The sequence below is a fragment of the Trametes versicolor genome, assembly GCF_000271585.1.
Source record: "Trametes versicolor FP-101664 SS1 unplaced genomic scaffold TRAVEscaffold_2, whole genome shotgun sequence".
NCBI lineage: Eukaryota > Fungi > Basidiomycota > Agaricomycetes > Polyporales > Polyporaceae > Trametes > Trametes versicolor.
The window spans coordinates 3,918,960-3,946,488 of NW_007360322.1; the positions used below are offsets into that span (position 1 = coordinate 3,918,960).

A 27,529-nucleotide genomic window follows, 5' to 3' on the forward strand; every position below is an offset into this window, starting at 1 on the left:
GACGCGTAGCCATGAGTGGATGCACGTGACCGCGTCGAGGGAACGACGTCATAACATCGTCGTCGGCGAGGGCGCCTTCTTCTCGTCCTCCACCCGCGACGTCCATGCGCTCCGGAGAACTGCTGGCTACACTCGCGACGCTCTACTTGCACAGTTGTGACTCTCGTGATGGGCTCCTGCTGCTCCTGCTGCAGGCAAAGGCGTGCTCCACGCTCTAACGACTCCGACCGCGAGCCTCTCCTCCCTGCGAACTCGTACGACGCCCTGCCCCCACCAAAGACCCCATTCGAGAAGATCGCGGACGTCGTCGCCGGGGTGCGAGCAGGGAAGCTGCCCTCCCAGCAACAGCTGGATGGCACATTGCGCAGCCTCCTCGCGTCTGGGGTGCTCGACACGGCCGACGGTCTAGACGGCGCGGCGGGAGAAGAGAACACGGCGGATGCGGCGAAGAGGGTGGTCGACTGCGCGCGCGAGGCGTGTCACGCACTCCTGCAATTCGGAATGGAGAAGAACGGTGAGCGGCACCCAGCTGCGTCCACGTCTATACTACTTGCGGGCGCTGACGCGCGCAGACGACGACGCCGCGCAGGACCTCGTGCACCAGCTCAGGCAGCTATCGGATATCCCGGTCCACGCGGACATCGTCGTGGGCGCCGCCGAACCTGGGCGCGTGGACGGAGAAGCGCTAGGTGATATTCTAGCTCTGCCTTCGTGTGTCGTAACGCGCTGCAGGCTAAACATACTGCGAGCACAGCACGCGCACTACCATCAACGCAGGAAGCTTCTGAGGACGCGGGTGCACTAGTGCGCGCCATATATGGTCTTGTCTATGTGCTCGCTACCTCCGCCGCGTTCCGCCTCGTCCTGTCTGACGTGTTTCTTATCGCCCGGGAGACTACAGCGGACGTCGCAGCAAGGGTTGAACTGGCCGCCGCGGCGGTGGAGAAGGTGGCAGAAGATGTTGAAGGGACGGCCCGTCCGGGGGGAGGGACATTTGCTGACGTGAAAGCCGAAGCAGGCGGTCTCGGGGACGGGCTCGCAAACGAACTTTCGGGAGACGGGATCGTCGCCGACGGAATGCGGCAGATCGCTGTCAAGGTTCAGCAGGAAAGCCCTGACGCAGCAAAAGACGCGGTCATTCGCAGACTACAGGAGGTGGGTATACATCATGTGTTTGTATGCCGACTGGTCGGAGCTGACTGCTTTGTAGGCTATGGAGCAGGCGCACCGGAATCCGTCCTTCCAATCCGCCCTCCGCACCGTTCTCGCGCTATTCCGCAAATATGCAGCGAAAGTGCGCACGGCGGCGACAGCGGCCGCCACCGCTGAGGCACCTACGGTCGAGCTCACACCTATCGTATGGGCGGACCCGCCTCTTGCACAGGCACTCGCTGATCTCAAAAAACTGCTCGAACGGATCGCCTCGGGCTATCCTCTCGACGCTCTTCTAGCTGCACTGGGCGCAATCGTGTCAGATGCCGTCGAAGTCCCCATCGAAGCCATGTCGGACAACGACAGCAAGGCTGCACTCAGGGAGTGGTTCGCCAGCCTAGGCGCATGGCTCGACGCTGCGCTTGCGGACCCTGCATATGCCACGTCTGAGGCGGGGCACGCGGACGCGAGCAAACTTTACGACCGTGCACGAGCCCAGCTGGAGGAGGCCAGGTCTGATCCGCAGGCGGAGTGGGTTCAGCATCTCCACTCGCTCCTCGGCGAAGCGGATGCCTATCTATCCGCCCTCTCACAAGACCGCACCACCCGCACGGTCACGGACGCGCTCTCTGCGCTGTTGGCTGCTCTCACCGATGGCGGGGCCACTGTTCTATCTACCGCGCCCGGACTTGCCCATGCTGGTATCCAGCAGGCGAAACGCGACGCGCTCAAGGGCATCGTGATGTGGCTCCTTCCCCGCATCCTGCGCGCCGTGAGCGCGATCCCGATGCCCCGCGTGGAATACGTGGACGACACGATCGAGGCGGCCGTCGACGCGCTCTTGCTCACCGCCCCACGACGCAAAGGGAGGGAAGAGGTCCTGGGAGTGCAGACGTCGCTGGTCCCGGACAGGGTCCGGCTGGAGAGCTGGAACGAGACCGTGGTCGAGGTCGACAACACCGTGCCGGCTTATCCATCGGTGCTGGGCGGGATTGCACACAGAGGGGCGGGGCTCATGGCTCTTGTTGCAGGTACGAATAGACGCACGACGCACGACACGACCGGACGCGCGGGGACGAGGACGAGGACACGGGTGGAGACGCACTCGCGGACGAGGGCACGAGTGCATGTCGACGGCGTGCGCATCGCGGCGCACGACGTCGCGTACTACGTGCGCTACAAGGGCGCACGGCTCTTTGGAGCGCGGATCCCGGGCACCTCGTACGAGGATGAGGGGCTGGTGAGCGTCGAGGTGGGCGCGGCGGGCGAGAGCATGCGCGTCGCGCAGGGTACGGGCGTCAGCGTGGACGTCGAGCTCGAATTCGACACCGGCACCGGCACCTCCACTTCGAACCACGGCAGCTGGACCGAATGGCTCACGGGCTCGAGCACCCAAGATAGTAGCGGGGAGGAAGAAACCCAACCGCTGTTCCGCGTCACCGATGTCTGCGTGGACGTCCCGGGGCTCGACATCCAGCTTACTCGGACCCGACATTGGATGCTCAATGCGCTCGTCGTGCAGCCGCTCGCGGGGCCTGTTGCGCGCGCCGCGGTTGGGTGGGCCCTACAGGGCCAGATCCGTGCCGCGTTGGAAGCGGTAGCGAGTACTGGCGGTCGGGTGCGGGATCGTGCAGCCGAGAAGGCTGCGAGAAGGGAGCGGGGTCCCGAAGATGGATCTGCGACCGCGTCGGATTGGTGGGAGGCGTTGAGCGAAGAGATCGGCACTACCAGTGCGGACCCCGAGGAGGACGACGCAGACGGAGAAGAGACGCCTCTCGTCGAAACGCACACGCGCGCGACCGCGCAGGGCCTCATACAGAAAACCACCACCCACGCCGACGACGGTGCGCCCGCAGAGGAGAGCGTGCTCGCGGTGGGCATCGGCGCGCAGGCGCTGCCCGGGAAGGGCGGCCCATACGGTGCGGCGCGTCCCCCGGCGCGTGCGTTCGAAGGCGGGGTCGAGGGCGTGGTGGGGCGCGGGACGGAGGAGGCGAGGGAGGCGGTCGGGGACGTGGCAAGGGCAGAGGTCATCGAAGAGCAGGTGAGGGCTGGCATGGAGAGGGCTGGAGAGATGAGGGAGGCTGTGAGGGATGCGGGCGCGAGGGCGGAGGTGAGGACAAGGGTGGAGGCGAGGAGAGGTGGGTGGAGGAGTCGGGCGTTCGATGCTCTGGTGCTGTGAGCTCAGTTGGAGGTATTTCTGAAACGTTCTGTCCCGCTTGTGTTTGCGGAGAGGATATTATTGGGACTCGTAGCGTACAACTACCATCTAAATATGCTAACCAGGTATTAGTCGCAACGATACGTACACTTTGTGACACTTAACAAGTGTAGGATATTCAGCGCTCAGCCGTTACATGACCGCCCTTGCCACGCTTTGCCCAGACTTTAGAAGCATAGAGTCGAGGGCTTGGGGTGTGTCTACGAAGTCTTCTGCCTCTTGGACGCACGTTCGACTTCTTCGCCCCTCCCTTTGTCCACCTCGATGCCCGTGCCGGAATTGACCGCTTCGTCCACTATGCCGTCCGCCCCAGCCTCCACGATATAGTCCGCCCTCCCCGAGTCGATCATGGCTGAAGTACGGAGAGTCATGCTCTGCGAGCGGGACTGCAGCTCACCGCCGTCGGAGGTCAGCCCTGTCAACTTCTCTGCTTCGTTCATCTTCCTGTACGCCGCGATGACCTCTTCCGGGGGGCGCATATGCAACTCATCATCGAGGCGGCCGTGGTCTTTGAACGACCGTTTCGCGAGAAGCTTCGTCCATCGCTTCTCTAGTCTTGTGTAGTCGCGCAGAGCGGGGGCGCGTGGCTGGCTGATCTTGGGTGGCGGCTCATCGTCGGAGTCGTCGGCGTCGTTGGCGTCGTCGTGACCAGGTGTTGCGCCTGGCTCAGAGTGTTCGGCCAGTTGTTTCTGGATGTGCGTCCAGCGTCGCAGCTTGTCCTGGTACTCGACCCATTCCCGGAGCATCCCTCGATACATCTCGAACCATTCCCTGAGCAGAGGCGTCTCAGGAAGCGCGAAGCCGAAAATGTCCGGGTCCGCGAGGAAGCTCCGTTTATCGCCCCCGCCGAACGGAACGGAGTCCACGCGGGAGGCGGACGAGAACACGCTGTCGAGGATGTACAGCGCGTGCGCGCGGTCGAAGGGGAAGTAGAGGACGATGATGTACACGCCCACCCAGAAGACCGCCTCGAGGTCGTCCTGGACGTCATGCAGCTTGCTGGGGATCTGCAGCTGTCCGATGGACATGAAGTCCCAGGTGCCCTGCGAAGAAAGATTGGGGCTGTCAGTGGGAGGAGGGGGCGGGATGGAGCGGGAGGGTCACCGTGCGGTCGGAATCGTCGGGTTGTTGGGCGAGCATGTTGATGGAGGGATCGGGTGTAGAGGAAGATGGGGGCATGGGGGCGCAGAGGTCCCAGTCGACGAGGAAGCCGCGTCCTGTGCGCTCGTCCCAGACGATGTTGCGCGCGCTGAGGTCCCGGTGGAGTATCCGGCACTCTGTGACGGCGCCCCGGTGGCCTGCAGCGCACTCAGCATAGCACACAGACAAAGGCTCAGCTGCGTACCTTGAAGCGCGTCCAGCAGGATCTCAAGCAGGTGCTTTTCCGACCTGCACAGCCAGAGAGGGACCCCCAACGTTTCCGCGAGCCGATGGTGCACGCGCGGGTGACACGCGACATCAGCCCGGCGCCCCCTGTTCCACGGCTCGTCCACGTACTCGTGCGTCGCGGTCGCCTGGCCCGGCACGTCGCCCCCACAGACGAGCTGCGGTATGTTCGGTACGCCCTTCGCATTGAGTGCGCGGATGACGTCTGCCTCCGGCCGTGCGGGCGGGGCGGCGGAGCGCCAGCAGTCCTTGATGAAGACGGTTTCCGCGCTCGAGGGGTCCCAGGCGGGGAAGGCGCGCGTCGCGCGGGTGCGGAGGGGGCCGCGGGGAGGCGGGGATAGGGCCCAGATGTAGAACGTGCGGAGGCCGTGCGTCGGGAATGGTACGTCCATCTCGAGGATGGGCTTGTTCCGCTGGTCTGCGGGGACGTACTTCTGGAGCGCCTGGCGGGCACGGATGTCGTGCGCCTTGTTCTCCGGCTGCACGGGGCGGACGGTCGTGTCGAAGCCTTTGAGCGCGAGGGGGAGGGCGTCGAAGCGGCGGAGGAACTCGGCGAGGCAGTTGTGACCCAGCGCTGCGTCCGCCTCTTTCCAAGAGCGCTTTTCGGTGACGAGCAGCCCGTCCCTGTCTGCGCGGATGAGGCGGATGTAGGCGCTGGTGAGGAGGAGGGAGAAGGAGTGGACGCGGGGCTGGCGGGCGTGTGTTTCTTCGGCGTGGAGCAGGATCTGGCTGGCGGATGCGCTGTGGGGGTTGTCGGGTGGGGGCTCGAAGTTGCCTGGGGGCGCGTCGTCGTTGAAGGGGTCGATCTGGGGCTTGTCCGCCGCAACCGGATGCATCTGGTTGAGCTGTGTCCTGCCGGTCTTCGGGTCGACGGTGACGTCGTACAGTATGAAATCCGACCCGATGTTGTCTCTTTTAGCTGACTGGCTATCGGGACAGTTGCTAGTATCGACCACTGGTTCGATGTTCTGCAACAGGCCCTCTATGTCCTTGCTCTGTAGGTACGTTAGCTCTCGGTATTTCTAGACGCAAACTTAGGATACAGTGACTCACCAACGCCGCACGCAGCGCCTTTTCGTTCTTGACGTTTCGGACATCATGTTCACCTACCGGCGTAGCGGGTGCCTCAGGAACATGCCTGGATACAAACAGATCGAAAGGCACCGGACCGTGACAGTGTCCGTAGCCGTCCAGGTACATGCCCCTCTTACTTAGCGTACGCCGGAGGAGTTCAAGGGCGTCTGTGGTGGGACCAACTGCGTGGTTATCGTCAGTCCGGAAACGTAGCGTGGAGAAAAACGAACGACATTTAGACAGAAAAATTAATGGGCCATGAGTAGGGTAACAAGCCCAGATCTCTTGAGATTTCGCCCGCTGTGAGTTGAGGTGGTCTTGAGCCAAGCTCAAACTCAAGGCAGAGTCAGAGACGCCGTTGAGACGCCGCGAGCGCTGCCTTTTCAGTACAATCTTATCTCTTAGATGGAACGGGCGTCTAGCAGCGAAGGGGTGCATCGGGATAGCACCGGGTTCTAATCCTTGGGCGCGAGAGCAGATGGACATGGAAGGGGTCGCCGAAGCCCTCTACTGTCCGTAGTTCTAGCTCAGGATGTCTGCAAGACTTCTTGCAGAAAAGTCTCCGCGAGGAGCGCTTAATTAGTACAACTGTATTATCCTGAATGTGCGTGCGCGTGAATGGCGGGTAAGGGGAGGTTGGGATGCGCCTACAACTTGCAAATGAGTTTTTCAGGGAGGGCGCTGGCACGTTAACCCTTCACGAAAGATTCAAGCCTGACTTACCCGCGCCGGGAGAAACAATTAGTTGTTTTCCGCCAGCGAACGAGGTACCAGTTTACGGACTTGTGTCGACACACGTGACCGTGTCGGCGTGCGGGACGCGGGAAGCCGTAGTGTGGGCACCTGGTGACAACAGTGGGAGCGTGTGCGGCGTGGAGGGGTGCAGTATGGCGGACGCTGACAGAGCAAGCAAGCATGCTACTGGTTCCGCGTGAGGCGATAGGGATACAGATACAGGAGGGACCGCATGCCGCGCGCGTGCCGGTCGAGGATGGCTACAGTTTCGGTTCAGGACGCTTCGACTCCGTTGGGTTCCGCCGGGTTCCATGGGGTTCTGCACGCGTTCACGGCTTGAAGGTGTTGGGGAGGACCTCGATCCAATACCTGCGCGCCCAAACGTCAGACCTCTCATCATAACGTGAGGGCGATGCGAGGAGACTCACCCATCGGGGTCGAGGATGAAGGCGATGTGCTTCATCTTGCCGTCGGTGAGGCGCTTCTGGAAGCGGACGCCGAGCTGCTCGAAACGCGCACAGGCGGCCTCGACGTCGTCGACGGTGATGGCGATGTGGCCGAAGCCGCGGCCGGGGTCGGCGTTGCCGGAGGCGTAGCCCGCGAAGGCGGGGTCGGACTCGGTGCCGTGGTTGTGGGTGAGCTCGAGGATGCCCTCGCGGCCGAAGCGGTTCTCGGGCGTGGTGGCGGAGCCGTGGTCGAAGGCGAGGAAGTAGAGCGTGAAGGACTCGAACGCGTTCTCTGTAGGGTGGGGTGTTAGAGGTTGGGGAGTAAGGTGAGGGGTTGAGACGTACTGGCGACGAGGTCCATGCCGAGGACCTCTGTGTAGAACTTGAGGGAGGCCTGGGGGTCCTTCACACGCAGCATGGTGTGATTGAACTGGGAGAGAGATGAGTGCGTGTATGCGTTCGGAGAGCCTGGATGTGCGCACCTTGAAGCTGGCGGTCTCTGGGGTGGACGGCATGGCGGGCGAGCGGTGTGTGGTGAAGAAACGAGGGCTGAGAACAGGACGGGGTGCGCGGAAGGCTGGAGGAATATATGGCAGCCGGAGGAGGCGCATCCCAGTTCACCGGCGGGGGCGGGATGCAGAGGGAGATAGCGATGACGATCGATGACGCGGGTCACGCCCCGACGCGCGACGCGTGAACGGGCCAAACAGGGCCAAACAAGACGCGGGCGCGACCTGTTGATGAGGCACGTGCCACGTGAACCATCCCGTCCCGTGTCTCTCTCTCCTCTCTCTCTTCCCTACCCCCACTAGCCCGTCCGCTATCGTTTCCCTCCTTGCACGCCAGTCTATCCGCACCACCCGCTAGCTTGGAGAACAGGATGCCGCCGACACGGACGTCGCCGGGCATGTCCCCCTACCGCGGGCCTCCGTCTCTCTCCAGCATCCCCTTCAAGTTTCGCCGCAAGAGTCTCTCAGCCGACGACCTCCCCCACCCAGATGCCTTTCTAGTCCCCTCGCCCTCCCTCTCGCCCTCTCTCTCCATGTCTATGTCTTCTTCTCCGCCGTCTTCTCCGACCGCACTCTGCACATCCCCTAGCCGTCCTTCTCACTTGGACACAACCTATGTCCGCCAGCCCTCTTCCCCCATCCGTCCCACCGCCCACCATGCCTACGGCTATGCTTACAGATATCCTCGCGGCAGCTCGAACCCTATCGGCTATGAGCCTGATCTCTTGTCTGCTGAGCATATGCCCAAGTCCTTCCCTGCCAGATCGCATGCCTATGCCGTCATACCCTCCGCTCGTGCCACCAGCTCTAGCTATTCCTCGCTTTCCCCTAGCGACACAGACGGCAATCTTCATTTCTCCTCTTCCGCTTCTGAAAGCGCCTTCCCCCACGGTACGTCTCCTTCCCCGTCCCTCTTCCCCTGTGGACGCCTCCATCAGTACGCTGCATCTGTTATCCATTGCGAGGCCGAGCGTACGGCCCAGACGTTAGCTCTCGACCGTACGTTCGCGTCCCAGCCTCGGGAGTTCCTCCGCCTTCTGATCCAGCATCCGTCACCGGTGAGCGCACTCTGCCTCGTTGCGCAGTATCTCGCTCGGGTGATCGGATCGGATCAGCTCATGACCCTCCCCGCCCAACGCCCTCCGACCCGATAGGCTTCACGCGCTCCGTGTCCATCCAGCGTCTCTCGGGACCCTGTTTGGCAGAACCCTGCCTCCATATCCAGATTTCTCGACACGCACAGCTCTTGCACGGTCAGATCTGCTGTTGCCCCGTACTCCGTCATGATGATGATGACCGCCCGCGCTCTCTCTGCGCCAAACCTCGGCATCTGTACTCGTGAACAGTACCCGTGAACCATCATGCCTCACCGCTGTGCAGCCAATATATAGACGGGGCTGCTCCAGCTTCCCTTTCAAAATGATAAGTCCGTGCGCCGTGGCATTCTCGGCGATGCTATCCCGCGCCATCCTTATCAACATCACTCGCTCACGTCTCCCTCCTCCTTCCCTTTCCTCCATCTCTCTCTGCCATATGCCCGAAGAGAATCCACGATACTGATCTGTGCCTATGCGCTATCGCACATTTCTCCTTCCAGATGACGACGATGACTTCGAAGACACCCACGGATTTGCCCTCGACATGGACGGCATCTTGGGCGCTTCCTCCCCCTCGCGGCGCGTATCCTTCACGACGTCGTCCGAACGCGATCGTCCGTTCGTCCGCCCTTTCGTCCCCAAACCCAGGCCTGTCGCCGTGAAAACCAGGGCGAAGAAGGCACCCGCGGCGCTGGCAGCGGACCCGGCACCAACGACGCCGGAGAATCCTCGCGAGCGCCTGGACGTGGCCGAGGGCGTGGCTGAGCGCGTGCCCGCGCTCTCACAGGCACCTCCGCGCTGCCCGTCCACTCCGGTGCGCCCACGTACCCGCTCGCGCTCGTCGTCTGCCCGTGCCCCGGTCGTGCAGGAAAAGGACGCGGACGATGTCTTACCGCCGTCCTCCCCTATTTCATCCCCGCTGTCTTCGCCGCTGTCGTCGCCCGTTAAGGACGGCGACTCGCGCGAGCAGGAGAGGGATTTGTCGCTCCCCCCGTCATCGCCCATACCCATTCCGCGATCGCCTGTGCAGGACAACGAGAGGAGTATGGTGGAGTTTGATATGACTCCTTCGCCTCCCTCGCCGACATTGGATGCGCTACGCATCACGTCGCGCGTTTCGGTGTGGGCGCTGCTTAACCCCATGCCGGATTCTCCTCAACCTGTGGCCTTTAAGGCAGCCTCGCCTGAACCGGTGGTGCAGATTGAGACTTCACGGGAAGGTTCGACTGTGCTGGTGACGGACGGAGATGTAACTCCGTTGGCGTTGGGCGAAGCGGATGCAGAAATGAACATCGTAGCAGAGGTTGTGGACGACGCACTGGTGCGTCAACACTTTTTAAATGATGCGCCGGTATTAACTTACGCAACTTCTGCAGGAATCTGTTACGAAGTCACGCGCAGCCTCTCGTTTACCTTCCGCTGCATCGTCTCGTGCCAGCACGCCCGAACTCTCCATTCCCCGCGACATTCCTTCATCCCCACTATCCTCTCCTCCGCGATCCGTCGCGGGCGATCACGATGTGGCCGTCGACATCGATGCTGATGTGGATATCGAAGATCAGCTCCCGCCTTCCTCACCCGTGCGTATGGCGTCGCCAAGCCCCGCAGTCAGCCGCGCACCGTCTCGTGCTCGCTCTGTATCGGTGCAGCGCGACAATGACGCACGCGAACCGCCGAGGAAGAAGGCGCGTCGCGAGAGCAGCGCAGAGGCTTCGACGTCCCGTATCTCTCCGGCGCCTTTGCCAGATGCCGCAGTGGAGATGACGCATCCTGTACCATCCGGAGCGCTTATGGTGGATATCGAAAGCGAGACGAAGAAGACACAAGCGGAGGACGCTAAACCGCGGATAACGCCTGCGGCACAAGCGCAGCCGGAGGAGCGGCAGGCGCACAAACATACCCAGAAGAGGCGCCGGACGGTCGTCTGGTCAGACGACGAGTCCGAGTCAGACGCGCCCGCTCCACCCCCGCCGCGACCCAAGGTGCAGAAGAAGAGGGAGCAGGACGGCGAGCGGAAGAAGACTAAGAAGGCGCGTACCAAAGAAACGGGCGCCGGTGACGACGTCGAAAACGAGCCCCTCAAGGGCTCCGCGCCGTCCAAGAGGTCCCGGCCTCCCGCGAAAGCAGGCTCGCGATCCGCTGCGCCTACGAGCGCGACGAACATCGCGCGCCCGCGAGGCGTCTCGCCCGACTCGCATACGGACGCGATGTCGGGCGACGACGAAGACGCGCCGCAGCCCGAGTCGAAGTCAGCCCAAAAGTCGAAAGCGGACCGTCGATCGGCGTCCCCCGCCGCACCCTCACCGAAACGCGCGCGCAAAGACGAGCAGGAGCACGAACCGCCCGCGCTCCCGGCGTACACCCTGCCATTACCAGCGGGGGAGCTGGAGGGGATGTTGATCGAGACCCTCGCGACCGCACGCGCGTCGTCGCTCGCGACGTCGGCGCTGTACGGCGTGCTCATGGCCTCGCGGCCGGCACTGCGCGAGATGGCGCTGCCCGTGCGCGTCGGGGCCGAGTCTGCGGACGATGGGCAGGCCGCTCAGCCGCCCGCGCCTGCAGAGGAGGGCGAGAAGGAGAAAGAGAAGAAGAAGGGGCGGGGGAGGGGCGCGAAGGCGGACGCGGACGCGGCGAGTAAGCGCGCGTGGGTGCCTGCGATCGAGGGGATCCTCGAGGCGGGCTGGCGGCGCTGCGGCGTGTTCGGGAAGGTCGTGAACAGCGGCACGGTGAGTCTCCCTTTCCCCCTTCCTTTTGTGTGTTGTGGGATGAGGGGCTGATGAGTGATGGGGTGTAGGACATGGGGAACCAGGAGCTGGCGCTGGAGGCGCGGTGGTTCTACGACCCGGAGCGGGACGAGGACGGGGAGCGGGCGGGGCTGGTGCGGAGCATGATGCGGCGGCCGGGGAAGCGGAGCGAGACGAAGAAGGCGAAGCAGTACTATTGGCGGCCGTTGCCCAAGATCTCGCGCTGGGATCCGGAGGATGATTTGTGAGTTTTTGTTTGGGGAGGGGGGGGGCACTTCAATGCTGCTGCAGCGCTGGGGGAGATAAGTTATGCGTATGTACGGTGCCTGGCCGTGTTGTTGTTGTAGGCGCGAGGTGCGAGACCGTTTGTGTTGTGTGTTGTGTTTTGAGTTTTATCAGTTAGTACATAGCTCGTTTTGTTGTAATGCCATGATCCATATGTCTGGGAATTCAAATATTCGAGCACCAAATCGAAGAAGCTGAATATGCTTCTCCTCACACGGTCGCGTGAGCAACAAATATGTCCGATTACATTGTATGGCGAGCTGGGAGGGTGGGGGTGTGGTACATTGCGATAGGGAAGGTGACTATAACGGCGAGTGGCGTGCACAGGACTAATACACAAATCGACGAACGGGAGCGATAGACGTACGGCGGACGGAGCGATGGGAGCGAACACGAGGCGTGGGATGGAATGGGATGTGGCGTGGACAGAGAGCGAGGGCGAGCGCCGGGTGAGTAACCGTACATACAGGAGGGAGCCGTTCCGAAGAGTCCGAAAGAGACGAGAGCGAGGGAGTGAGTCTGGAGGGAGGGAGAGACGCGACTAGTCCGAGTCATTGTCGAAGCCCTCTACGGGCATGTTCCAGCTCCAGCGGCCTTCTAGGTAGCCCTTTGCAGTGTCCTCGAGCATGATCTCGTTGCGCTTCTGGACGTAGACCTGCGTGCGAGCGCGTCAGCCGGCGAGCTCGGTGTGGGGTGTGTGGGCGGTACTCACGGTCTTGTCGGTCACTTTCTGGCGGAGCGTCATGATCGTCTCCGGGTCGATCGGAGCCTCGATCAGCTCGGACAGCTCCTCGACAGCCCTCTCCAGGTCCCTGCTCGCACGACACGTCAGCGACCCCGCACTTTGCGCGGAGAGCCCGCGGGGGCGGGGAAGGGAGGCACGCACCGCTGGTTGTCCTCGAAGAGCTCCTTCTCGTTCCCGAGCGCGAGGTAGTACGCCATCGCGTACGTCCACTTGAGCGTCATGCGGCACTTGTGCACGACGTCGAGCGCCTTCTTCATGAACTGCACCTGGATCCAGGTCAGCTCGGACGTGACCTGCATCTCCTCCATCTTCTTCTCCGTCTTCGTGTAGAGCTCCATGGAGAGCTTCGCAGACTGCTCGTGGTTGGCCCATCGGTTGTAGTACTATAGGGCTATTAGTATCCGGATAGCGCAAAAATAACTGCACGAGGCGGCCTTACGTGAAGGTATCGCTCTAGAGAGGCGCGGCTCTTCGTCTGTGCATCGCGCGCGTCCACGCTCGCCTTCTCGTCGTATCGGTTACACGAGTACCACGACGTGCCGTGCTCAGACCATGGCCCTATACCGCCATAAATGAGCATACACTCGCACCCGCTATCTCCGCACACAACATACCCATGCACACCCAGCAGAACTCGTACTTGCACTTCTTGCACGTCATGTGGTTGCACCCGCCGTTCTTCTCGATCGTGCTCATGCACTTGCTGCACTCCTTCGTGTTGCTCTTGATCCAGTTCGCCGTCTCGCTGTCGTCCTGGCACTTCTTCATCCACATCCGCGCGACGGCGCACACGACCGGCCGGTGGTCCGCGTCGATCGGGCACCCGAAGCAGAACACATGCGTGCTCGACGCGCCGCAGGTCACGATCGGCACGATCTGCGCGAGCGACGACTTCGTCGCCGCGCTCGGGCACGACACCGTGTACGTGCACGACGGGTACGGGCAGAACTTGAGGTGCGGGATGCACCCCACGAACTGGCGCACGAGCAGCTCCTGGTAGCGCGCCCACGTCTCGCGGTCGTCCCCGAGCGCGTGCTCCACGAACGGGTCCGGCGCCGCGACGTTGCAGCCCTCGCCCATGCAGGCGACCGTGCACTCCGCCTCGGTGCGGACCTTGCTCACGATGTACTCCTTCCAGCACGTCGCGCAGAACTTGTGGTCGCACAGCAGGGACAGGAACTCCGTCTGCGAGTCGTCGAAGCAGATCGGGCACACGTCCGCGGCCGGCTCCTCGATTGGGGGCGATGCCCGCTTGCCCTTGGGGCTCTTCGGCGCGGACGGGGAGCGCCGGGAGTTGCGCTGGGGCCCCGGGGCGGCGGGCGCCTTGCTCGACGACGGCTTGGGCGGTGGCGGCAGCTCTACGCCAGCCGCGACGGCGACCGCGGACGCGTTGTCCATGTACTTCTCAATTAGCTTCTCCTTGTTCCAGATCATGTGTCGGAGCAGGAGGGCGGCTGTAGGTGGCTGGCGGGGCGCAACATGGTTGAATGGCGCGCGAAGTCGAGATGGCATGCACGGACGTACCTCTACACCGAAGATACTACTGATATGGTCTACGTCCGCCTGCATGATTCTCTCCACCTCCGGCTGGCTGAGGGCAGAGAACTCGACGTCGTAGATCTTGCGGTCGCTTCGGGCGCCAACCTTGAAGTCGTTGCCGAAGCCGTCTACCTCGATCTCAGAAGCTGACCCTGACGAGCAGGGCCATGTAGGTCAGTATGGTACATTGGTAAGGGGGAGGAGGCTTGCGGCGTGTGCACTGACCATCCTCGACGTCGATCATCACCTCATCCTCGTCATCGTACTCGTAGTACTCGCCTTCGTCGTCAGAGACATCGTAATCGGAAGACATGGTTGTATGTAAATGGAGGTGCAGGTGGTGGTGGGCGAGAGAGGAGAGCAGGCGGGATGAGTAGCACGGATTAGGCGAGGACAAGAGATGACGACCGGAGCCTTTCGGAGATCGAACTTATCCTTACTCAGTCAAGTAAAGAAACATAATCGGCTTCTTTCCCGGTGCCGCCGTGCCTCTTCGACTGTGACCGCCAAAGTACTCGCAGGCCTCATCGTGCAAAGGATGCTTCAGAGAAACAAGAAAGTACTCCATAGTGCTGCCTTGCTCGCCTCCAAGTGGTATATACCCGACTGCGTCAACGGTGCCCTTTGGAAATGTCTAAACAGGCAGCAATCGACCACCGGCGCAGTCGCAGCCCTCGGCTAGCCATTTCTCTACATCTTGGCGAGTCATACGGCCGACTGCATCCACGCCTTACTCAGAGCGAAGAACCGCGGCCATTGAAGCCTTTGAGCCGCTTTTAAGCCGTACAGTTCAATCCGCGGCATTAGTCGAGGCTCGAGGCTATATTGACGATCGTTTGCTAGCTGTCCGCCATCGGGAGGCTGGTTGCAAGCTGGTTGGGTCTCTGGACAGCTTCAACCAATTCCAAAGAGGCTGTGGCCTGAGCTGGGATGTCTTCGTCTTAGTACCCGTGCCCACCAAACGTTGATTCGACTTCGCATCCATGAGGACAGCGGTTCGCCTCTACTTCCTGGTTCCTGGTTTCCCTTCGACGCTGGAAAACGATCTTAAACTTTATATAACGCTGCTGGCCTCGACCTGGGTTCTAGCAGACTGTACAGCAGATATACTCGGAATCCAAGCCTATTAAGCGTTCTCGCGGTATACGCCTAGGTGCGTCGAGCACCCGGGCGAGCGTACATTCCGCGTTCTCTGGGTCAAGATCGCATAGATGTATTGTACACGCGGACGATACCGTACGCAGAACGCACCCGCAGCGGCTTTCTTTCAACGGCGGACGGGGGTGCCGGACGAGCTGGCAGCGAGCGGGTCCGGACGGACCGTCGTGCTGCCGTGGGCTGTCCGTCGTTGAAAGAAGGCTGCTGCGAGTGTGGGGCAAGAAGGGGAGCAAGTCGTAAGTCGTAAAGGCGGCAGCCAGGTGGTACGGAGGCGGAGGCAGGGGCGGAGATATGGGACAGGAAGGATCGACAGGGGAGATGTAGAATGTGGGGTTTTCTGTTATTTCTGTGAAGCGGTGTAGGTAGGTAGTATATCTGGATCACGGATCGGTTCGCGAAAGCGGACACGAGGCCGGGATATCTCCGAGTGGAGAGGGGAGGAGGGCGGGCAAGAGAGGGATACAACACGAGTCCGGGGCGCGGTAACTAGAGTCCATTGGGCGAGTAAGACGGAGAAAGAAGAGAAGCCAACGCATAGCAGGAGACGGTCGTGGGACACTAGCCTAGACTAGTGTCCCACCACCGCAAGGTGCTACGCGGGAAATGCGAGTGGCACGCATTTCCATCACTAGGCCTTCTCCTTCTCGTCGGTGGCAGCGGCCACGGGAACAGCCTCGGATCCGGCAAGCATGGTGTACTGCGGGGGCGGGACGAGGAGCTCCGCCTCGTCGAAGACGACGTCGTACCCGTCCGAATCCGTATCCTCGCCGGAAGGACCACGGATGGCGCGGGCGGTAAGCAGGACCATGACCCACATCATGCGCAAGAGCACGCCGATACCGCATCCTAAAGCAGTCAAGAGGTAAGTGCGTGCATGGGCAGAGGGTAAAGGTGGAGGTGGACGCGATCACGATCGTAGCAGGGGACAAAGTTAAGAATAGTAAAGGACTTACCAAGAACGAACGCGACGGCGCGGCCTTCCCAAGGCCCGAGCGCCATGAGGGCGTGGTGGACACGGCGGAGGAACGAGCCGTGGTGGCGGTGGAACCGTTGGAAGCGGTGGGCGGGACGACCGACCCAGCCAGGCGCCATCTCCGTCTCCTCCATCGCAAACGCGGGGCGGACGGGAGTGCCGACGAACGGCAGGATCGGGGCGTTCGCCATGGGGAACCCCGGTACGTTGTGCGGGAGGGGCAGGATACGCACAAAGTCATCCTCTTCGCCCTGCTGCTCGTCATGCATGTGCTTGTGCGGGCGCGGGCGCGGGATGGCGTGCATGGGCATCGGGATGGCGTCGATGGCGACGGGGTCGAGCCCGAACATGGCGCGGAAGCGGTTCGTGGCCTCGAGCGCCTTGGCCCGCATCGACTGGCAGAAGTGCCGGCCGTTCGCGCCGTGCTGCTCTTGGGCGTCGAGGTGCGGGTGGCTGGCCCCGATCATGTCGAGATGGGAGAGGCGGATGCTGGCGACGGTGCCGTCGAGCGGGAGGGGAGGGAGCTGCCCGACATAGTGGCCACTGGAAGATACCTCCTGGTGGGTCGTGACGACGACTCGGATGGGCGCCGAGGCGACTGGGGGTGGGTGGCGTGCGCTGTGGTAAGGGGCGGGTGCGTGTGAGCGGGAGGAGGGGGTACGCACCGAGGCTGGCGCCCAGGAGGACGAGCGCAGAGAGCGCGGTAGTTCGCATTGACCGGCTGTGACTGCTTCTAGACTTGTCTGTGGGTGGGTGTGGGGGTTGCGAGGAGAGCAAGAGCAGATGAAAAGGAGAAGAGGGGACTGCGGATTGGGTGGGCTGAGTGTACGAGGATGAGTGCGAAACAGGCGCTGGGACGCTGTAAGCGGCAGCCCACGTGGCTGTGGCTCTCCGCGCCGCGCCGCTACCAAACGCCTTTCTCGCGACTTCGATGATCATCGCCTCCCTGACTCTTGCGGCACGCTGCACCCCGCTCACATCGGCTGAAACCGCCTCATATAATATCCCTGCTTCCTTGAGATGGAATATGATTTTTAGTAACGTCGTGAACTCCACCAATCAAGTCGCGCCGCTTCAAGTTGACGACACCGAATGATCGAGTCCTACAAACAGCGAGTTGGTGCGAGATATATCATTCTCCTCCACACAACCAAATCATAATCACAAGAATATATCGTACCCGTGTGCGGGTGGTGAAGCCAAGACGTAGCCACTTCTCTGACATATCCGGCTTCCACCGTAGTGCGTACTGTCACGTATACGCTGAAATCACTCCCGCACTCAAACTGTATGCGAAAAAGCCTGTTATCCGGATGCATAGCCAGCCTCGAGGCGGTGGTGAGGTAGTACGGCAATATACGCTCTGAGTCATGTAGCACGCCAAAGGTGGACTCGCTAGGACAGGCCTCGGATGTGCTGTGAGCTGCACAGATATCCGAGTCAACAGAAGTCGTATACGCGAGCACGGCGGGATCATGCTATGTACATGATAACGTTCCGGCTCCGGCCTGTCGCAAAGCTAGACGAACCGGCGGACGAAAACGGGAAGCTTGCCAGGGCTGAGCGTTGCCCACTCACCTTCCATACAGGTTGAGATATCCCGCTGACATTAAGATCGTACGGATGCTTCAACACTGTACTCACTTGTGTGGCGCTATGTTCCACCGACGTTGTGACTTCTTCTCGGTATGTTTGCACTGCACAGATTTGGTGCGCGGATAAAACGCGTCGGAGACGGCCGGCCCCTGCTGTATTCGTCCAAGGTACATATGTGGGCTTCACCGCCTTCGACATGACGCGGGCGCTCACAGCGAGCGCAACGCTCGTGGCGGGGTTCCTGGCGGTGACGCGCCCGCTGTACGGACAACTGACGGGCGCCTAGATGAGCGTTGCGCGAGCGGTTCCCCAAGGTTCCGGTGTTATAGGATCTAGGCGACGATACGGCTGTATAGGGCGTCCGTTCACCGCGGTCCTGTAGGGTCCTGTGCGCTCTTGAATGCGTTAATGAGTGATTGACATGTCACCAAGCTTGAGCAGCAGCGGCAGCAGCCCGAGGATCGCGCGAATCAGGAGGGGCGTCTGCACGGTGGCATGAGAACTGGGCATGGGCGCCGCAGCAGAATGGCCAGATATGTCGTCGGGGTGCTCAGCTGGTGGGGACATGTCGAGTCCGCCGCCGCCGACGGGAGCAGTCGCGGGTGGGGGGTGATGGAAGCACGGTATACGGCTTTCTGGCTGCGCCGATGACAGTAGTGTCGTAATGCGAGAAAGCACAGGCTGATGAAGATGGATGGATTCGGCCGGTTTCCGAGATGGTACCGGAGGCGAGAGAGGTGAGTCGGGGAGAGAGAGGCTAGGGCAAGAGCTGTAGCTGAGGCGGCTGGAAACAAGACGCCGGGTAGTTGGAAGATGAATGCCTGTGCGAACGTAGGATTAGCGTTGTTCTGTAGGCGATCGAGGAAGGGATGGCGAAGGGAACAGCGCGCGGAGATGTTAGCGTTCGGAGGGCCCAGGACCGGGTGAAGCTTCCGGATCTGACATGTCTGCACTGGTACCTTGCGCGTGAGGTGGTAGATGAGATCGTCAGGTGTGGGGGAAGTGTTCGGAGAGGGTTCGTGATGAGATGGAAGACAGTCGCCATGCGCGCACACAATGTCGGGCGGGGGGGCTTCTAGCCGATGTGGCAGAGCAGCAGAGTCAGACAGAGTAGCCATCGGCGGAGAGCTCTATCAGAGCACAGCACGAGCACATGTGCAGCGGTGATCCATGGGCGCAAGAGGCTCCGGTGCGGAGAGTCTGTCATCGGCGAAGACAGAGCGGCGCACCGACGAAAGATGGGAGGAGAGCCGGAGGAGGTGGTGGTGCACTGGAGGAGAGGCGAAGGCGTTGTGGCGCTCGTGATCGGGGCGCGACCCCCCCTCTTCCCTCCTCCGACCGCCATCCGGGCTCGCGCTGCGCGGTTAGAGTGTGCACGACGGCCTGTCCGGCTCGCGCGGCGACAGCGGGAGAGAGCGAGGGAAGAGGGGGGACGGGGTGGAGAGACGGGAGAGTATCAAACGGTGATGGCCTGCTCTTCTCCATCATTTCCTCTGTTCTCTCCGTGGGACGCTCGCCCGTCCATCTCTCTAAAGCCCTTATCCTCCTTCCCCCATCCACACCCTCCTTCTCTCCTCGCCCGCCCTCTTCCTCTCTGCTTCTCGACACCCGTCCCCTCCGCTCCGTCCGTGCCTCCTACCATGCCCAAACGCCGTACACCCGCCGAGGAAGAGGAGGCCGTGCGCGTCAGCAACGCCATAGACGAGGAGCTTAGGGTAAGCCGCGCGCCCCTCGCGTACTCTGCGCGCAGTGATCCTGACCATCCGCAGCGCGAACGGGAGGTTTTGCGGAGGAGGCGAGCTAAGGACGTGAAAGGTATGTCGCGCCCATCCCCGTGTCCCACCCCTGCTCCCCGGACCCCGCGCACGCTACGCGTCGGAGTACAACCCTGCCGCGAGTCTCCGAACCGATCGTCCCAACGCCTCCGATCGTTCTCGACTGCGCTTTCCTCCGTGGCGTATACTGCCTATACAGTATCAGCCCCGCTACGCTATGGTACAGCGTATTGGCATACAGCACCGAGCCCGAGCTCGCGCTGGGCAGCCTTGCTGTTACCATCCATCCGGGTCCTCTCTAAACCCCTCGTAAATTGAATGCTCACACTTCTCGCTCCCAGTGATGCTCCTTGGCCAAGCCGAGTCGGGCAAGTCTACCCTCCAGAAGCAGTTCCAGCTCTATTACTCCTCCAAGACTCTGGACGAGGAACGGCCGTCATGGCGGCCGATCGTCTACTTTAACATCCTCAAGGCTATCCGCATGATTCTAGATGAACTCGACTGGCAGTACGGCCTCGGGTCCTCCGGCGACCCACTCGCCGTTCCACTTGCGCCCTCCACCTCGAACACCTCCGGATCGGGCTCGAACTCCGGCTCTTCGACGCGCTCGCAGCCGAACCCCGCGTGGTTCCCCGAACTTTCTCTGCTCCGGAACAAGCTCCTCCCTCTTGTCGCCAGCGAGGACGCGCTCGCAGCAGAGCTAAGCGGCGGGGTCACCGTTACCGGCGGGCGTTCCGGCGTATACGTGCGGTCAGGCTGGCAGGCCCTCATTACCGGCAACCGCTCCTGGCCACTCTCAGAGAACTACCGCACGGCAATGACACCACGACAGTCTGCGGTGACAAACATCGTCGCGACGACCCTCGCCGCGTCGCAGCACGAAATCGAGATGATGTGGTGGCACCCCGGTGTGCAGGGCCTGATCAAGAGCAACAAGCTGCGCCTGGAGGAGTACGCTGCGTTGTGCGTCCGCTCGCTGCCGTCTGCGCGTCCGCTGCATTGACTCGCTCTCATGCGGACAGTTTCCTTGCCAACATTCGCCGGATCGCGCAGCCGGATTACCTTCCCTCGAACGGTACGCCGGACGTGCGTGAGCAGCACGGTGCTTCGCCTTCTGACGCGCGTGATGGCAGAGGACATCCTGCACGTAAGACTGCAGACGATCGGCGTGAACGAACATCAATTCGATATCAACCTCGGCGGCACGCAGTACAACTGGCTCCTGTACGATGTAGGCGGTGCGGTACGTCCTTCTCTGTCCATTTGTCGCGTATCCCGTATTCCTAATCCCAGGACCACGTTTTTCTGCCAAATAGCGCGGCCAAGTAAGTACTCCAGTTTCTCCTTCCCCGCCTTACGCCAGGCTTGCCCCCTCTCACGCTGTCTGAACGTGCGAGGTCGATCGTATGCTAATGCCACTCCCCCTTGCAGCGACACGCATGGGTGCCCTACTTTGACGACGGTAAGTCAATCGAACGCGCTTCTCATCTGCATGCGCGCGCCCCTTCCGTGCGTGCCTTGCCACGGCTGGACGCTTCTACGACCGGCCATCCAGACTTCTGCGTCTTCCGGTCCTCTGCCCAATTGCCGCGCGTTCGCGGAGCTTCCTGTGCCTGGCACACAGCTTCCGCGCACGTCCAAGACGCGCACGACGCTATCAGGATGACCCTGCACAGCCGTCTTCCGTGCTCATGTACCCATTCGCGGGCACGGACCAGCGCGGCCGGGCGCGCGTGCCGTTATAGCCCCGCGCCCGCGCTCACGGTAGGTTGCGCGCGCGCGTATCGATGCGCTCCCCAGCGCGCGTTCTCTGTCCCGGTGTGGGGTTGTGGGCGGACGCGGACTCCGGTGCTGACGCGCGGACTTCGTTTCCGATTCCAGCGACGGCCATCATCTTTCTCGCGCCGATCAGTGCCTTCGACCAGGTGTGTGTCCCTCTTCCCCCTCGCCGCGTCCCGCGCGTGGGCATCCGCGCGCGACCGCGCCCTGTTTCTCATCCAGGTCGCTGACGGCGTGCTTCTCTTGCTTCGCCTCTTGGCACTTCCCATCCCACCCCTCGCAATTTGCCTGTGGTCCGACGTGCGTTCTGGAAATCTTCCACGTCCGCCCTCGCCTGCTGCGCCCGTCCTCCCGCTCCGACTCGCACCGCAACATTCGCTGCTGTCAATCGCGACCCACGCCGTGCCTGGTCGTCTGAATAACCGTTCCTTCGACGCGCGAACGCGACGCGACGCGACGCAGTACCTCGAGGAGGACCCGCGGACGAATCGGATAGACGACTCGCTGCAGCTGTTCACCGCGATATGCTCGAACAAGCTGCTCTCGAACGCCGCGCTCGTGCTTATGCTTAACAAGGTGCGTTCTGATTCCTTCACGGTCTTCCCTGCAGTTCCGAGCCGCACGCTGATGCGGGGCGGTGTGGCAGACGGACCTGCTCCGGCAGAAGCTGCAGGCCGGCATCAAAGTTCGCAAATAGTACGTGGTTTCGTAGACCTGCTCGCCTCCGGCCGTGCGCAGCACTGACTATTCACTCTCCACCTGTTCCTTTGCTCGTCCACTGTTCCCGTACGTTCGTACTGCGGATGATCTCTTCCCACTCCTTCCTCCATCCCACCGCCACTTGCCCTTCGCCCTTCCCGCGCGTGCGCTTCTCCCATATGGCTGGTTCTGGCCGCCGCGCGTGCCTGGCTGCACGATGACGTCCGCTCCGCCTCGTCTCGTCCGACTTGGCTCTCTTGTTCCCGCGCGCGCAGCATCTCGTCGTACGGGGACCGGCCAAACGACTACGAGGAGGTGTGCGAGTACTTCCGCGCGCACTTCATACAGGTGCACCGCCGGAAGGACGTTTCGCACCGGCCGCTATACTTGGTGCGTCGAGTTGAGTTGGTGCCGGCTGCAAGTGTGTGGCCGGCATCTTATTGCGAGGGATCGCTGACGCGGGTTTTTGTGATGTTTGCAGCACTTCACGTCTATGCTCGTACGTTTGATTTTGTCTTCATGAGTAAGTTTTGTAGACGCCAGGCGCTCACGTTCGGTGCTCCGGATGTAGGACATCAAGGCGACACAGTCGATCATCATCAACGGTGCGTGCCTCCCTGCATACTCGCCTTCATTCTCCCTGCCAGGCGCTGACATTTTGCGTCATCTCTTCCCTAACAGTCGGCGAAGCGATCATGCGCCAGCACCTCACCAAGATCGGGCTGGCATAATACACGGCCGCCCTCCCTGTCCCCGTCCTGCCGTCCCGTCGCCCGCCACACGTCTCGCTTTTTCCCGGCACGATGTACTTTACTGTACTATAACTCATTCATTATGTGGCGTGGCTAAAGCGGCGGGGCGTGAGTGGCGGGTGTGTCTGGTCGTTCGGTAGGCTGGGAGCATGGGGTATTGTGTGTGCGTGTGCGGGGATGTTATATATGATCGTTTATCATGAGATTTTGGTGTACGGTAGGCGTTAAGAGTATAGGGTTTTGTAAGATACGCCGTTTCGTTTTGCGTGGATGGGTGCAGCAGTAGAACTCAGAGGCTGGCGTTGACGGCGAGAGAGGGAGATGGGAGGCTTCTTTGGGCGTCTGCTCGGCCGTCCGGGTTCCTTCTGACCGTCATGAATTCCCCTTGGCTGTATCTTCTGTCCCTCTGCACAAGAGTATAGTGTTAAAGCCGTTCCTATACGACGTATACTACTGAAACCAAATGCAACATGAAGCTGAATGGAAGAGAGCCGCCTAAAACCTAGTGCGTGTCCGTTTGTAGATAGGTCGCAGCGACGAGCGTGCTCACCTCCCTGCGTCAAATTCGCAGTTTTATGACGCATAGTTGGTGTGTGTGTATTGTGCACCTCGAAACGCATCTATATCGCCAGCTCGAAGCGCTCCGAGCTCCAAGTCCTCCCGGCGTCATTTTCGAGTCTGCGTGTATATGTGTGCTCACATATATCGTCTGCCTAGGGGAGACAAAGTCTGCGTCAATACGCACGACAACCGCCGCCCGTCACACCCAGCCCGCGGCGCAGCGTCACTGTCAGTACTCTCTCCGATCACCTCATCGAAACTTTGCTTTCTACATTTATATGTGCACGTTAAACAACATATACTATACAATGGCGCGCGATGTGTGAACTACGTGCACAGTATGGCTCGCGTTTTCTTCTGAACAGGCGAAGAACCTTCGCTGCAAGTCCAACACACCCCGTACGAAAGAGCTTGCAACTTCAGCCGAGCCATCCATAGCTGAGCCGCGCAGTCACGGTACGCACGCGTATATATTCTTCTTATTTTATTTACTTCGCTGACGATCCTTGCAGCCTCCGAGCTTCAGACTGTTGTTCTGGCTCGAGAAGCGGCCGGCTCCGAGTCCTGTCTCAGTGGGTGTCCGCGAGCTGTCTCCACTGGCAACTCTCGGCACATTTTATGCACTGCGTAAAGGGCGCTACGGCGTTTTTATATAAGCAACAAATCTGGGCAGGTGGAGTGTGATGCATATCTCCTCTGTTTGCTGCCTCGATGGTCTTCGCCAGTCATGAATGGTACAGCACCCATCATTCTCCCGTTTTCACCCGCCATCTCGTCGCGTGCTTCGGCGATACGAGTTCACTTATGCTCTTCAGGAAACCCCGGAGGGCTTATTATCTGCCGCCGAACAGCAGCCGCCATCAGGGTAACAGCATCGGACGCAATCTTCATGGACACTTGCATGGACGGCGCGCTGGGTGACGGGAAGACTGGCGACTGGTCCAACAAATTCCCCTCGTGCACTGAGCCGTGGCCTTCCAGGCTATCTCATAGTTTCTTCGAATCATTGGCGTGTACTCACGTTGTCTTCAGGTCCACTCCAAACATACCCTGCCATGGTGCATCGACGACATCGCCGATCCGCGTCGAAATCGGGGTCACGAGACGCTGGCGTCGAACGCCGTCTCCATCAGGCCACCTATGACACCTGGGCGGCACGCGCGCACTGTCGTATATCGAAAACGGTTCAATATGCCCATCATTGGCCCGAATAGGGCTCGTAATTTATCAGTGAGTGACACTCATGGACTTCGGGGTCTGCTCTGATATAAAGCAGACTCTCGTACTCCTGGAGCACACTTCTCTCGTTCGCAACATGCCCCCCACCCCTGATCCTTCCTACTTAGACGGCCGCTACAAAGAGGCTGAGGATGAACTCAAACGTTACAATGAGCACGAACCATCTCAAACAGAAAAGATGCTGAAGACAGCAAGTACGTCCTCCACCCGGGCCCTTCTACGGGCCAGAGAGCGCGGAGTTACGCATCGTACTGATCAGCCACTAGACGACAAGGTATCCAAGCTGGCCAACAGCAAGTTCGTTTCCGCCGCGAAAAGCGAACCTGCGACAGAGGCATTCGCCCTCGTGGTCACGCAAACGAACAAGTTCGTCCAGAGGAGCGCTATCTTGATCGACATCTTGGACGAAGTAGCTGGCATACACCCTTTCGTCAAAGGTCAGCAAGCCACTTATCCCGTTCTTGACGCGCTTGGATTTACGAATGCGTCTTTGGCTCAGTCGTGGTGGTCGCATTCAAAGCCGCCGTGAAACTCGAGAGAGACCGACAAGAGAACAACAGCAAGGTCATCGAGCTCAATATGACCATGTACGAGATGATGTCCGTGCTCCACATGTATGCATCGAACGCTTGTTCATCCGTGGATCCGTTTTCTCACGAAGTTCCTCTATCAGTCTGGAGCCCGTGTCGAAGAAGAAAGCCGGTGCTGAAGAAAAATCGATCGAGGATTACCTGAAGCAACGGATGGAGGACATCGCCAAAACAATCACGGAATGTGCGAAGGTCTGCGACACCTATCACAAGAGAAAACTTGTCTGTGAGTGCTCGCGCCGCATTATCTCGCTAATCGACACGCGAAGTAACATACCCCACCCATTAGACAAGATCTTCACCAGCGGAATTTGGAAAGAAAAGTTCGGCAACATCGCAAAGGTGTTCGACGAGCACAAGACGCGAATCCATCTTTATCTCCAAATGTATAATGCCCTCGGCATCGCCAGCGCGAAGGAGATGATCGAAAGCATGGAGGTTAAGGCTGCGACCGCCATAGCGGACGCATCTGACCACATTGAGAAGGTCGTATCTGATCGCATGGAGGAGGCGTTTCGTCGCATGGACTCTAGACAGGAACAGAGCATCTGTCTCTTCATCGACCGCAACGCAAAGGATACCCACGACGTTCTCAGTGACGACAGGCTCCTCGAGAAAGTCATCGACATGGGGAGAGTGAAGGAAGACAAAAGGGGTACACTAGACGGACAAGCGGACACATCACTCACACTGCTTGCATTCCGACAGCAGGTCCGGCAGGATTTGCAGACTATCTTAGAAGACAACCGAAACTTCGACGACAGGTTTTCAGCGGTCCGCGCCTCCGTGGAGAAAGCCATGAATGAGCTCAAGAACACTATCAAGACCGAGTCGAAGCATATGTTGAAGCAGTTGCAGGCCGGTGCTCACGACGATATACGTGATGAGGCGAGTCAGGCACATCGACCGAGTTCCTACTAGTATCGTTGCAGGACCTGCACTGACGCGATCGCACCTCCAATCCAAACAGGAGCTCTCTGAAATATGGAGGGAGATGGCGAGACCTCTCGATCTAATCGAATGCTTTGTGTATCTGACGTATTCCGCATATCAGGGGTGGAAACGCAGCGTCAAGGCGAAGTATCTCGTGATGGCCATTCGGGACCACTTTGCGCTGAAAGGCAAACTTGGCGCCCCCGCAAAGAGTCGCACTATGCAAGAGGGCGGCGCAGAGGGAACTCACGAAACGGTACCCCCGGGAACCGATGGCCAGCGTGTAGTCGCTGTTCAAAATGCCACCATGACCGTCACTGAAGCGACTCCGAACGATTACGCGAGGGCATTGCGGTACATCACCGTCGCCCGTGTTCAACCGCTCATCGAGGCAATCGACAACGACTTCTCGACGTTTGTGACTGTAAATGAACTGAACGCGTTCATCGCGGCCCAACCTCATGGGTGGAAGTAAGTAATGCGCAGTGTCATGTTCAGCTTTTGTCGCGCTGACATAAGGATTCAGTCTGCCTACTTGGATCGCCTACTGGACATGTGGTAAGCGTACTCCTGAGGCGGCAGCCTAAGTGCTCTGATGCGCAGCTTTGCAGGTTTCGAGATGTCCGTACGGTGGTACTATCGCCGCATTCGCGCCCTATGTGGGAAGATCCATACCGCTGCCAGCTTTGTCCATCCCGCAAATCGGGCCATAACCAACCGCTTCTTGTCATCGCCACAAATGCAATTCGTGGAGGATCTCCTTGCTGAATTACATCCCAGCGACGACTGGAATGCATGCTGGGACTGGGATGACATGTTCACAGAGTTTCAGAACTACGTCAAGGGCCGCGAGGAGCAGCTAGAGGAGAGACTCCGCAAAGTCAAATATTACATCGACGAGGCGAACACTCTGACGAGTCTTATCGTCGACTCCGGAGAGAGACCAGAAACAGTAGGCATGCAGCTATGTCTATACGATGAAGCTCCTTACTCACCCTATACGTAGTACCTCTTACCCCTTATGTTTTTCCTTCTTCGCAGGAGTCTTTTCGTCATCCGTTGCGCAGGACACTACAAGCTCCATAGGCAGGAATTCTTCATCATTCAACAGTCTCTCATCACAATCTGGATGGTTGTCCGAGAACGGATAGGTATCCTACGAGGTATTTCGTATGGTGTTGCTCGGCGTGTAACATACTGAAAGCATACGATAGCGATGTCTAGGTTCGAGAACATGGCGAATTCAGAACTACTTCACGATTTCTCGTTCGGCATGGTCAGTGCTCTTCAAAGTTATGTCGTACCCGGAGCGTTGATACAACTCCCCCACGGCGCAGTATGCGCGGCTCTGTGGAGTGCCTAGGCCGATGGGTGATTTCTGGGCTGGGGATCCCGAGACAGATTCCTTTGACAATTTGCTCCAACTTCCCCCTTTTGCTCCAACTTCCCCAGCGCCGCTACCAGAAGACCTTCTAGGCGTTGAGCCCATCGGCAGCGAGCCCGATTTGTACCTCAGTTATAGGCCCATTCAGCCAGACGTCTCC

At 60.3% G+C, this 27,529-nt stretch overlaps 9 protein-coding genes across 9 annotated transcripts; 5 read left to right on the top strand and 4 right to left on the bottom strand.

Moving 5' to 3' along the window:
• Nucleotides 1–111: 111 nt before the first annotated feature.
• Nucleotides 112–3,331, top strand: TRAVEDRAFT_69572 (uncharacterized protein; the record flags this gene model as incomplete). Its single annotated transcript, XM_008036496.1, has 4 exons — nucleotides 112–514; nucleotides 573–689; nucleotides 755–1,155; nucleotides 1,211–3,331. Exons 1-4 carry the CDS (start codon nucleotides 169–171, stop codon nucleotides 3,329–3,331), a joined length of 2,985 nt encoding a protein of 994 aa, XP_008034687.1. The 5' UTR covers nucleotides 112–168.
• A 61-nt stretch (nucleotides 3,332–3,392) lies between these two features.
• Nucleotides 3,393–5,956, bottom strand: TRAVEDRAFT_69573 (uncharacterized protein; the record flags this gene model as incomplete). Its single annotated transcript, XM_008036497.1, has 4 exons — nucleotides 3,393–4,413; nucleotides 4,475–4,668; nucleotides 4,716–5,751; nucleotides 5,810–5,956. 4 exons carry the CDS (start codon nucleotides 5,954–5,956, stop codon nucleotides 3,571–3,573), a joined length of 2,220 nt encoding a protein of 739 aa, XP_008034688.1. The 3' UTR covers nucleotides 3,393–3,570.
• A 938-nt stretch (nucleotides 5,957–6,894) lies between these two features.
• TRAVEDRAFT_114667 (glyoxalase I) lies at nucleotides 6,895–7,526 on the bottom strand (the record flags this gene model as incomplete). Its single annotated transcript, XM_008036498.1, has 4 exons — nucleotides 6,895–6,934; nucleotides 6,994–7,303; nucleotides 7,357–7,441; nucleotides 7,494–7,526. The coding sequence occupies 4 exons, from the start codon at nucleotides 7,524–7,526 to the stop codon at nucleotides 6,895–6,897; spliced, it is 468 nt and encodes a 155-aa protein (XP_008034689.1).
• Nucleotides 7,527–9,089: 1,563 nt separating this feature from the next.
• TRAVEDRAFT_17927 (uncharacterized protein) lies at nucleotides 9,090–10,457 on the top strand (the record flags this gene model as incomplete). The annotated part of the gene is made up of 4 exons (XM_008035314.1): nucleotides 9,090–9,431; nucleotides 9,486–9,938; nucleotides 9,994–10,197; nucleotides 10,425–10,457. 4 exons carry the CDS (start codon nucleotides 9,090–9,092, stop codon nucleotides 10,455–10,457), a joined length of 1,032 nt encoding a protein of 343 aa, XP_008033505.1.
• A 367-nt stretch (nucleotides 10,458–10,824) lies between these two features.
• Nucleotides 10,825–11,609, top strand: TRAVEDRAFT_112641 (uncharacterized protein; the record flags this gene model as incomplete). Its single annotated transcript, XM_008036499.1, has 3 exons — nucleotides 10,825–11,118; nucleotides 11,233–11,343; nucleotides 11,412–11,609. 3 exons carry the CDS (start codon nucleotides 10,825–10,827, stop codon nucleotides 11,607–11,609), a joined length of 603 nt encoding a protein of 200 aa, XP_008034690.1.
• Nucleotides 11,610–12,187: 578 nt separating this feature from the next.
• Nucleotides 12,188–14,243, bottom strand: TRAVEDRAFT_114493 (uncharacterized protein; the record flags this gene model as incomplete). Its single annotated transcript, XM_008036500.1, has 7 exons — nucleotides 12,188–12,301; nucleotides 12,359–12,461; nucleotides 12,533–12,774; nucleotides 12,831–12,949; nucleotides 13,006–13,855; nucleotides 13,916–14,082; nucleotides 14,156–14,243. The coding sequence occupies 7 exons, from the start codon at nucleotides 14,241–14,243 to the stop codon at nucleotides 12,188–12,190; spliced, it is 1,683 nt and encodes a 560-aa protein (XP_008034691.1).
• Nucleotides 14,244–15,130: 887 nt separating this feature from the next.
• Nucleotides 15,131–16,514, bottom strand: TRAVEDRAFT_26841 (uncharacterized protein). Its single transcript, XM_008035430.1, has 2 exons — nucleotides 16,042–16,514; nucleotides 15,131–15,934 (listed from the first exon to the last, which is right to left on the bottom strand). The coding sequence occupies exons 1-2, from the start codon at nucleotides 16,451–16,453 to the stop codon at nucleotides 15,717–15,719; spliced, it is 630 nt and encodes a 209-aa protein (XP_008033621.1). The 5' UTR covers nucleotides 16,454–16,514; the 3' UTR covers nucleotides 15,131–15,716.
• A 2,728-nt stretch (nucleotides 16,515–19,242) lies between these two features.
• On the top strand, nucleotides 19,243–22,922 carry TRAVEDRAFT_26845 (G-protein alpha subunit). Its single transcript, XM_008035431.1, has 14 exons — nucleotides 19,243–19,372; nucleotides 19,427–19,472; nucleotides 19,774–20,395; nucleotides 20,455–20,507; nucleotides 20,566–20,675; nucleotides 20,749–20,757; nucleotides 20,864–20,894; nucleotides 21,314–21,357; nucleotides 21,674–21,787; nucleotides 21,858–21,907; nucleotides 22,186–22,300; nucleotides 22,392–22,409; nucleotides 22,482–22,515; nucleotides 22,592–22,922. Exons 1-14 carry the CDS (start codon nucleotides 19,298–19,300, stop codon nucleotides 22,639–22,641), a joined length of 1,371 nt encoding a protein of 456 aa, XP_008033622.1. The 5' UTR covers nucleotides 19,243–19,297; the 3' UTR covers nucleotides 22,642–22,922.
• A 3,658-nt stretch (nucleotides 22,923–26,580) lies between these two features.
• TRAVEDRAFT_113640 (uncharacterized protein) lies at nucleotides 26,581–26,991 on the top strand (the record flags this gene model as incomplete). Its single annotated transcript, XM_008036501.1, has 1 exon — nucleotides 26,581–26,991. One exon carries the CDS (start codon nucleotides 26,581–26,583, stop codon nucleotides 26,989–26,991), a length of 411 nt encoding a protein of 136 aa, XP_008034692.1.
• Between the last annotated feature and the right edge of the window lie 538 nt (nucleotides 26,992–27,529).